At 43.7% G+C, this 10,867-nt stretch overlaps 1 protein-coding gene across 1 annotated transcript; it reads right to left on the bottom strand.

The window, feature by feature from the left end:
• Positions 1-1,040: 1,040 nt before the first annotated feature.
• PDCD2L (programmed cell death 2 like) lies at positions 1,041-8,629 on the bottom strand. The gene is made up of 7 exons (XM_034788137.1): positions 8,262-8,629; positions 7,070-7,233; positions 6,850-6,919; positions 5,910-6,307; positions 4,870-4,983; positions 3,694-3,845; positions 1,041-1,193 (listed from the first exon to the last, which is right to left on the bottom strand). Exons 1-7 carry the CDS (start codon positions 8,391-8,393, stop codon positions 1,063-1,065), a joined length of 1,161 nt encoding a protein of 386 aa, XP_034644028.1. The 5' UTR covers positions 8,394-8,629; the 3' UTR covers positions 1,041-1,062.
• Between the last annotated feature and the right edge of the window lie 2,238 nt (positions 8,630-10,867).

The following is a 10,867-nucleotide window of genomic DNA, read 5'->3' as shown; positions in this document are numbered from 1 at the left end:
TGGCTGTAGTCCTGTCCTCCCCACCAATTGTGTCTTCACTGCAAAAACACAGATCGGGCAGGATTGCTATCGTGCTGTGAAAACCGCCTCAGCTGAAGTGTAAGCAGAGGGGGTTCTATTGCTTTTTGATAGCATCTGCATGGTGCCTACTCCATCTAGGTTAAAAAAAATCTTTTCATTTGTAATCATAGCTTAGCAATGCTTATCTACAAAGGAATAATGTTTTAACTTGTTTTTAAAATGTGTTAGCCTTTGAGGCACAGCTTAGCTTCACTTCTACCTGCTAAATACAAACGCAACGTGTGCTATCTGTACTAGAAGCTTCCCATACAAAAACGTTTGTGTGTAAATGGGCTGGGACTCAAACTCCTTATATCCCTGTTTTCACAATCAAGCCCATACCTCACCCCTACTGTGCTCTTTGTTAATGTTTCTTAACAAAGCTCAATGCAAGGAGAGGTCGTGCATCTGGAACTCAGTGTTAGAATCACAGCAGAAATTCATAAATAGACCTTCATCATCCTTAGTGCAGCAGTCACAGTAAGAGATTCTTGGATCACAAACTGCATATTCACTTAATGCCAACTGAAGATAAAGAAATGCAATTGAAATGCCTGTATTTTATACTTAATCTGACTAGTATATAGAACCCTACAGAAGGGGTCAACTTTTCCTGATGAACAGTTGCAGGACTCGAGAATGCTGCCTAGCTAACATAAGCCAAACAAAATAAAGCTAGAGCAAGTGTAATAAGAACAACCTTCCTCCTTTCCCTCCCATCCCTAACAGTTTCAAAGTAGGCATAGTTACTAGCTAGAATATGTACTACTAAATCACTATACAAAATTGTGTACATAAGCAAAAGTAGCAAATCTTGTACATGTATCAAGTGTATTAATATTCACTTCCCAGCACAGCAGTTTTGGAGTTGTCTTTGTAAGAATTACTAAAAACCCACACTACCATGTGACTTCAAAATGTCATATTTTGGTGACATTTTGCTGCACAAATACTTTCATTTTACTCAAATAAAAACTGTATTAGTTCAAGAAAATAAGTCTTTTATTTAAATAATTGCTGATCTGGATCTTCTTGTATAAAAATAAATTCCTCCAAGGGGTTCTGATGATTAGCTGGCCAACAGCTTCTTTCACATGTGTAAACTATGACTGTTCCAAATTCCACTGACAGATCTGAAAAAAGTAATATTTAAGAGTTTACAACATGCAGTGTATTAGTGGTTAACATATTAAAAGGCAGCTGTTTATAACTGCATTCACAAAAATGTATAAGCAATATGCAACAAATAGCTATTTACATACCTAACTGGTCATTTGTTCATGTGCAGTTCTAAAAATACAGCCCTTTCTCCACAGATAATTAAAATATCTATTTAGAGTGGAGCAGATAGGTAGACTGGTACAATTTTAAACAACTGTAGGATGCTAATTAGTGTCCCAATCTGGCAAACACTTATGCACATGCTCCACTAAGCATGTGAGAAGTCCTAATGACTTAATTATAAATGTCTTGTAAGCATATGATAGGGTAAAGGGGCACTGGCAGTAGCTAGGCCAGTGGACTACTCACATGCCTAAAGGTAAGCAAATGTGTAAGTGTTTACGGGATACTGGGCTTAATTGAGTGCTAAGTTTCTGGACCCTAAAAGGTTCCATTTAAACTTAGAAGCTCTTTGACATAATTTTTTTTTTTAAATAATTATCTAAAACTCATATTCCACTTCATTAATTCAGGATTTCAAATACTAATGACAGGCTGAGAGATATTATTAATTCAGTATCTAAAGGAAAGTTGGACTCCAGAAGCCCAAGAAGATTTGGTTAAAATTGACTTATGTCTAAGGAAAAAACGATATAGTTTCGGTTATACCTGTCTTCTATGCTGCAGAAATGTTCCATTGCTTCATAAAACTTAATTTGAATGTTAATCATTCTGTAATACATATAATTACAAAGTCCCTCTCCTATCAGATGCCTCTAAAATATAATTTTCTAATGTGAGAATATACATTTCATTATCCATCTCATGTACAAAACAGCATACAGTAATTTAGAAATGAGATTTCTCCATCAGTTACAATACAAAACATTACTGTAATAGTTATAAAATTCAGATGGAAGTGTGATTTTTTTAAATTGTCAATCCTTTAAAGTTCTTTGAGTTTCATTTAAGCAGGCCTCGGGCATACTACCTTAAAATTTACTCCAATTTAAAAAAAAAAAAAAAAAAAAAAAAAAAAAAAGACAGTGGGTCAAATTCTGTTCTCTCACATTTGTATCAACCACTGTGGCTTCATTGAGGTTGAATGGGTATAAACACAAAGAATATAGTTCAGTATGTATTTGGAAAAAATCACAATCCAATTTGTCTGGAACATCTTTACCATAATCCACAGTGTAAAACAGGGGTCAGCAACGTTCGGCATGCGGTTTGCCAGGGTAAGCACCCTAGCGGGCCAGGCCAGTTTATTTACCTGCTGACGCGGCAGGTTCGGCCAATCGCGGCCCCCACTCGCTGCGGTTAGCCGTCCTGAGCACATCCCTCGGCCCGCGCCGCTTCCCGCCACCCCCATTGGCCTGGGACGGCGAACCGCGGCGAGTGGGGGCCGCGATCGTCCAAACCTGCCGCGTCAGCAGGTAAATAAACTGGCCTGGCCCGCTAGGGTGCTTACCCTGGCAAACCGCATGCCGAACGTTGCTGACCCCTGGTGTAGAAGGTTGGTTTCAATGAAGCCTAAATGATCAGTGTTCTGAACTATATTTTGATATAAATACATAATAATCATGGTTTTGTTTAGTAACTAAACTCTCCTCACCTCAAATACTGTTAACTTTTAGGGCTTGTCTACACTTGCTGTGCTGCTGTAGAGTTTAGTGAAGATGCTACCTATGGTGACGGAAGAGTTTCTCCTGTCAGTGTAGGTACTCCACGTCCTTGAGAAGCAGTAGCTATATCGATGGGAGAAGCCCTCCCAGGGACATAGCACTGTATACACTGGGAGTTTGGTTAGCATTACTGTTGCTCTGGGGTGTGGATTTTCCACACCCTGGAGTGACATAGTTATACCAACACAAGTTAGTAGTGTAGATTAGGGTTTAATCTCCTAAGTAAACATGGAGTACTTTGTCACTTCAAGGTTTTAAAGAAAACCTCTTGAGATTTTTAAACAAACAAAATAAAGCTGCTTGTATGTGGCTGCAGTCTTGTTTGTGATGAAACAGAATTTTAACATATTAATTCAGTTCTCAAGTCTTCAGTTTGGACTAGTATTACACGTTAATTACTAAGCAGGGACCAGGAATTTTCTTGACTTCTCTTATTGGAAAGGCACTAAGGAAAATATGAGGCTTTGATCAAACAGTCCCAGTAAATAGGAACAAACAGGAATGGGAATGTTGCTTCTCATTAAAAGGAAACTGAACAGCTAAAATTGAACAACAGTGAGTCTTGTACAAGATGCTGTCCTCACAAGACCCCAGAAGCATTGAGTACAACCTAACCGAAGGCTACCTCCAATATTAGTTGGCTTCTTGATTTGCTTAATGGTATTAAAAATAGTTATTTCATTCACTGTGTACATTCTGCAAGAAGCAGCCTAAATTCCAGGCCACTATAATCATAAATCTACCAGCAGCTTGACTAGTATTCAGTTAAAGCAACGAAAGATTTAACCTGCATCAACACTCTTCAGCATGCTGACCAGTGCTGGCATAAGTTGAAATTCAAAGACTCTGTTACTTCCACAGCTGTTGCAGACTGGAACCATTTTATTAATGTTGGATGAAGGACATGTTATAAATAAAGGCTGGCCACCCCAGGAGTATCTAGAGAAGAAAAAGACCCCTTATTTACATTTTTTGCAACTAAATCTCATTGACAAAGACACATGACAATGTCACATTAGTACTTGGGATTCTAAATCTAAGAAGCTGCTTGCCATACAAATAGGCAAAGATTCGGATTCCTGCTGATGCCCTAAGTTTTAGAAGTATTCATCCATTATTCACAAAGGTTAAAAGTGGGGGAAAGACTTAGAGGGTCATACAAGAGAGCTGGATGCGATAAACAATGCAGCCTCCCAATATTTAAAAGAAGACAGAAGCCATTGACTGATGCCTATAAGATGTGCAGTACCCTCAATTCTCCCTAAATGCATTCGTGCAATTCCAGTTAATTGGGAACAGAGGGCTCTTAACATCTTGCAATAGCGTGGTCCATTACAGTAAAGCACAACATTTCTGGTACAACAGAACCCTCATCTCCCAAGAGGCCAAGAACCACTGTTAAAAGGTAGCTTCTGCTTCAATGCAACATGTGGGATACCATCTGCACCTCTGAGAAGCACACCACAGAAATCATAGTCCAAAGGTAATGAAACTAAGGTGCACCTCTCCATTTCTGGGCTGCTCTGGGGCCTGGGATGGAGTTACAACACCTGATTATCAGCTGTCTATGGACAGCACTGCTGCTCAGGATCGCCAATGATCTGTGTACTAAGGTTTCCACCACAAGCCCTGTTCCTCACACACATGCCAGAGTCTCAGTGGTTGTCTTTGTTGGTCTTCCTCAGTTCTCCCTTGACCAAATCCAGGGCTCTTTGCTCCTCCAACCATTTTTACTGACATAAAGCGGTCAGAACAGGGGGTGAGACTCTCACCTGTTCTGAACACGGTTTGTTTTTGTCATCTATTACTGTATCACACATACCACATTTAACAACTTACAAAATTAAAATAAATTTTAAAAACATTATATTTTCAGTGATGTCAAATCAAAGACTTGTTCATTCTCCGACACAAATGACTGACATTACATCCCAACAAAAACATGTTTAGATTATCAAAATACCTTAGAATTTGTTCATGACAGGCAGAAATTCTCTTCATAAATTTATGGAACACATGGTCCCTATTTTTGACTTCACTCTTTTCATACTTCTCATTATCACCTTCACCAACAAAACTAGACAAATAAGGGGAAAATTTTGCCAGTAAGGTGCACAGTACAGTATACGTGTTCAAAAATAAGTATGGTTACTCTGGGGAAAAACAACACACTTTTGAAGTTTCTTGTTATATTACCCATAATAAAATGACACTTGTTTCTTAAGTTAGAGGCAACCCTTTAATAAAGTGTAATTGATCAGTTTGGTCCTGATTCATAGATATTCACTGGCTCACAATCATTAAAGCTATTTCTAACTAACCTGTAATATAATGCATGAAATCAAATCCACCACATATTTGTTTATATCTACTGTCATTCCCTTCTGTGATCTCTCAAAGCCCTTCCAGTTTTTAATTTTGGTGTTGTTTTTATTTATTGCCAATACAAAATTGTAAGTCCTCTAACATACTCTTTCAAGAAGGTCCATTCAACTGAACGGGAAAATTATTTCAGAGAAGCATGTATGGATATCCTGCAAGTGATATGATCTTTCATACTTAAGTACCAGATTGAGCTCCCTCTTTTCTGTTGCGGGAGACTATTTTACATTCTAACAGAGTGGCAATTGTTCCTGTATAAGTGGTCAACTACACAAGTGTTCTAGCAGCATACAATAACTCTAATGTCCAAAATCTATTTTTCAGACAACTTCCTTCATAAAGTCTCTATGGGTCCATCTCTCATAGTCATCCAATCCCCCTACTCAAATCCACAGGAAAAGGAAGTTTCAATACTAATCTAGAGAACTACGAGTATACTGGACATAATCCATACATCAAACATAATTAATTGTTAATATATAATTAAGATAGCATAAAATTGACTGATGCTCTAATGTTTTAGACCTTGAATAGTGATTTAGCTAATTTTGAAGAGGTCAGCAGACAGGAGCTTATCAAATGGTCTTCATTTAACAGCGCAGACTATAAGCCTATTCTCACCTTTCTGAGATCAACAGTTCCAAATCAATGCCCTCCCTCTGTTGATATTCCTTTAAAAGTTTGTTTTCATGATCTGTATCAAGGTAGTCAGTGTAGTCTTCCTCATCCACAACACTGATATAGTAAGACTGGAATCTGGGACAAGAGGTAGGCATTACTATCCCATCTCCACATGGAACTGGCCTATGTAAGGAATCAGAGATATCTGTAGTTTCTGACAGGCTAAGTCCTTGAAACTGGGATGCACACTCTGTGGCTGTGGACAAGGAGGAACTGCTCACTGTGTTTAAGCCAAGTAGGTGACTGGTGGTTTGCACAGGATATTCTGTTTCATCACAAATTCCCCAGTCATCTGCTCCATCACACCAATCGTTTGTTGCGAAGTTATTCTCTTGTTTCTGAGAATAAAAAGAACAATTTTCAAGAGCTGTGTCCCTAAGACATTTCACACATACTTTTATAGACACAAATGAAGGAACTAAGTTTCTCAGTTTAATGCTTAATTTAATTTTCCCCCAATGCTAGATACTGACACTAAAAATGCCCAAAACAAAGAGAAACATGCAAAACAAATGTATAACATGCAAAGATTTATCTATGGAATAGGATATATTATAACTTCAGTTTTTAAAAGTTGAATCCTTGTGGCAGGTGGAACAATGGTAGGACTTACTACAACATTATGGTTCACCATTTCTGTCAAAAAAAATCTGATTCGTTTATTGCCAAGTCAAATTAATCAATAACTGTACAAACAGACTTCAAGTCTATCAGTATGAAAACCATACATTTTTATTCTCACCCACCCATAGTTTAAAAAAAAGAAAAAGTTGTAATAGGAAAATCTCAGCTGTGAAGAAACTATACATTTTGTTTGAGGTTCCTAAATATTACACTCTATATATCAGACTTAAAAAGAAATCATACTTGCAAGTTATACCTGCTTTAATTTGCAATCTTGTGTTTCTTTTCCTTGCATCTGCAAATACTGGGAGCGTAACACTTTCCAGCTTTAAAGTGAAATATAAGAAAGTGACACTTAAGAAAAACAAGTAATTAATGTGATAAAGGCAAATGAAGATAACAGGATTCATTTTTTTATTACAGTAGCACCCACTCAGAAGGCTCAGAAGAGAAATGCAAACCATATACATACATACCTTTCTGTTTTTCCCCAGCAGCCTTTCATGGCACAAGCAAATACATTAATGACACGGTGGAATAGTGAGCCTTCAAGGGGGCAATATATCTGCACTATGTGCATCAGGGTGGCACCGCAGATCCCACAAGAAGGATAAGTCATGGTTACTGAAGGGGCACAATTCTAGGAGACACAAAAAAGTGGCCTTGATTAAGGATGATTTCAAGATGCACTGCACAGTGGTATTTAACGCATTGAGACCTGCTAAAGCAGGATATGAGAGGGGGATATAAAATTATGGTGTGGAGAAAGTGAATATGGAAGTGTTATTTACCCCTTCACATAACACATGAACCAAAGTTCACCCAATGAAATTAATAGGCAGCAGGTTTAAAACTAACATAAGGAAGTACTTCTTCACACAACACACAGTCAACCTGTGGAACTCACTGTGAGGGGAAGTTGTGAAGAATAATTGGGGTTAAAAAATAATTAGATAAGTTCATGTAGAATAAGGTCCATCAATGACTATTAGCCAACATGGTCAGGGGCGCAACCCCATGCTCTGGGTATCCCTAACTTTCTGACTGCCAGAAGCTGGGACTAGACAACAGAGGATGGATTGCTCAGTAACTGCCCTACTGTGTTCACTTCCCTCTGAAGTGTCTGGCCACTGCGGGAAGCTAGGTTGGATGGCCCATTGGTCTGAGCCAGTATGGCCTGACTTAACATGGCTATGCAAAAATCCTTCAAATACCAGCCCGTATTCCAGCCGGGCTGACAGGTGCCAGGCGCATCTAGGAGAACTGAGCATGCACAATCGCTGGAGAAAGCGGAGGTCTTTTGACATCCCTGGTTAAGCTCGTTACACTAATTGAGACGCAGCTCCTGCGGCGAGCTCGGGCGGGCAGAGCCCGGTGCGTGCCCAGGGCTCACTGGGACTCTCCCCAGGCGGAGGGAAGTGCAGGATCCGGGGGGAAACGCCAGCCGCGCTGGCGCCGAGCCGCTGCCCTGCAGGGGACCCCGCACGGTGGATTTTACCAGCAGGTCGCTTTGCTAGTGCGCTACAAAGCAGCACAGGCCTCGCACCGCCCTCAGGGCGCCCGCAACGACCCGGGCTGGCCCCGGCAGCGACCGCTCCGCTACCGGCCCGGGAGCCCGCCCTCCCCTGTCCGGCACCCGCGGCCAGCCCCGCCCGGGGCCCCCCTTACCGGGGAGCCGCCCAGCGTGCTGGTGGTCCAGGACGGGGGCTGCAGGCTGTCCCGGCCGGGGTCCGGGATAGCGGCGTCGCGGAGACCCAGTAGCACGCGGGGCTCCGGAGCGCGACAGGCAGAGGCGGCCATGCTGGCCTGAGGGGAGCCTGAGCCCGAAGCACGTCGTGGGCCCGGGCCCGCCCACGTGACTAAGGCAGCCGAGAGGGGACAAATGCAGGCAGGGAACCTTTCCTCCCCGGAGTCAGAGCGCCGGGCTGGGGATTGCGCGAAGCCGCCCTCCGGCTCGCTCCCAGCAGCCCGTGTGCGGCGGGCGAAGGGCGCGTGCCCCACGCGGCTGGGGCAGGCCCCGGTGATCGGAGGCTGGTGCAATAATCACGGGGGGTGGATGGGGGCGGGGGCTGTGCGCACATTGAATTCACGGGCGGGGCGGGGCGGGGCGGGGCTGCTGATGGGGCCGCGCCCCACCCCGGGGGCTGTACGGGCCGCGCTGTCTGGGCCGCGCTGCTGAATAAGCTGCCCCCGCCTGGCCAAGCCCGGAACGCTGCTGCCCAGCGCTTCGTGTCGGCCCGCCGGCTGCAGGCGCTGGGGGGCGGTGACCGCGGTCACCGCGCCGTGGCCGACGTGCGCTCTGCCCCTGCACTCACGTTTGCTCCAGCATTTCTAGATGCAAGTGAGATTTTAGTCAGAGACTCAGAGGAGCCAGAGTGGGGCAGTTCATATCCCACAGGGTAAATGCCTCAGTGCAAAGACGTTGCAGCCGTGTCAGTCCCAGGCTATGAGAGGCCGGGGGGTGAGAGAATGGGGTTGTCATTGTTAACTTTGTGATTGCAGAAAACCGAACTCGTTGCCCTGTGAGGCCCCACCCCTGCTCACTCCATCCCCCCCTCACTCGGTTGCTCGCTCTCCCCCACTCTCGCTTACTCGCTCTGGGCTGGGGCAGGAGCTTGGGGTGCGGGAGGGAGTGTGAGCTCTGGGCGGGGGGGGGGGGTTGAGGTGCAGGAGAGGGCTCTGGACTGTGGCCAAGGGGTTTGGAGTATGGGAGGGGGCTCAGGCATGGGGTGCAGACTCCAGGAGGGAGTGTGGGAGGGGGCTCAGGGCTGGGGCAGAGAGTTGGGGTGTGGGAGAGGGTTTGGGGTGTGGGCGGCGCTTACCTCAGGCAGCTCCCAGATGTGCCAGCATGTTGGTCTTAGGCAGAGGAGCAGCCAAGGGGCTCTGTACTTTCCCCCAACCCCCGGCGCTGCCCCTGCAGTTCCCATTGGCCGTGGTTCCTGGCCCATGGGAGCTGCAGTGCTGTGCGCTGTGGGAAGGGGCAGCATGTAAAGCTCCGCTGGCCACACCTGTGCTTAGGACCCGGCGGGACATGCCAGCCACTTCCAGATACAGGATCGTTTTAGGGGTCAAGGCAAAGATGCCACATTTATTATTAATCTGTAACTATTAACAAATACCTCAATGCTTACACACACACACACACACACACACACACAAAATGTTCTGCAGCTGCTGGATAGTTACCAGTCCTGAGTGTAGTTTGAGTTCGCAGCTTGGGATCGTAGCTCGTGACAGCTAACTGGCCAGGAGAGCTGAGCACAAGGGGGAGCCGGGTCTCTGTCGGGCGCACACCGATGCTCCTTGATGTTGATAGCAGAACGTTACCCAAAGTCTCTCATCTCACCCTTCCTTTTTTATAGGAGTTTTTGGATTCAAAGTCTCTAGGTCTCGCTGTGTCACGCGGCCTCTGGGTTTGACTTGATCACCCGTCAATTACAGGCGTGACTGTCAGCCTGGGACCTGGCTTTGATCTTCCTTCTGTTGTTTCTTTTTAAGGTGGATGCTTCTTGCTTGAGTTAGGGCTGTTGTCTAGTTCTTCAGCCGTTGGTATTTGAACTTTATCTCATCAGGACGGGCTGGTGCTGGAGGTTGATTCTATCACCCATACATCCCTCATTCACACATCTTAACTAGACTAATAAAATTACAGCAGGGTTTGCAAAATGAAGGTTGCAGCAAACCCTTATAAAATGGAGTAAGCGTTTTAAAATGGGGTTTGAATTACAATATGGCACAGAAGTTACAATGTAGGCAAAATGGCAAGTGTAATGAAAGTTACAATGTAGCAAAATGGCAAGTGTAATGAAAGTTACAATGTAGTAACAGAAGTTACAATGGTACAGTGGATAACTTAAAAACAATTTCATTCACATTGGTTCTACACCAGGAGCCCTTTCAGCATCCCTTTTCAACTGGCCGTGCCGGTCAAAAACCCGATGCCTGATAACCCCATGAGGGAATAGCTGGTCCAGTAAAAGATATTACCTCACTCACCTTGTCTCTCAGTGCAAAAAAAAAAAAAAAAAGAAACTGCATCAACAAAGAGCCCCAAAGAAATCTGATATGATAATGCAATTAAATTTTACATTGGTGCAGGCGCTTAACAGTGAAAAGCCCTTAAGATTATTTATCTCACACTTTAATATTATCTTTTTTCACATAATCTCAGAATTTCCTATCAGTCTAGGTTTCATTGAGGGGATAGAATAAGAAATTCAAAAATTGAGGCGTTAACAGTTGTGTATATAACATTTATAGGAAAAGGGGCTAAG

Source organism: Trachemys scripta, chromosome 13 (assembly GCF_013100865.1).
Source record: "Trachemys scripta elegans isolate TJP31775 chromosome 13, CAS_Tse_1.0, whole genome shotgun sequence".
In the NCBI taxonomy this organism is placed as follows: domain Eukaryota; kingdom Metazoa; phylum Chordata; order Testudines; family Emydidae; genus Trachemys; species Trachemys scripta.
The sequence above is the reverse complement of the archived record's forward strand: the minus strand, read 5'-3'. Positions and strand labels throughout refer to the sequence as shown.

What these genes read in the sequence shown, in the direction of transcription:
- PDCD2L (XM_034788137.1), bottom strand. Translation starts at nt 8,393, where the DNA reads ATGGCCGCCTCTGCCTGTCGCGCTCCGGAGCCCCGCGTGCTACTGGGT. An exon ending in TGCTGGGGAAAAACAGAAAG is followed by an intron (nt 6,920 to 7,069) that starts GTATGTATGTAT and finishes TTCACTTTAAAG; the next exon opens with CTGGAAAGTGTTACGCTCCC. An exon ending in TGTCATGAACAAATTCTAAG is followed by an intron (nt 3,846 to 4,869) that starts GTATTTTGATAA and finishes TTTCTTCTCTAG; the next exon opens with ATACTCCTGGGGTGGCCAGC.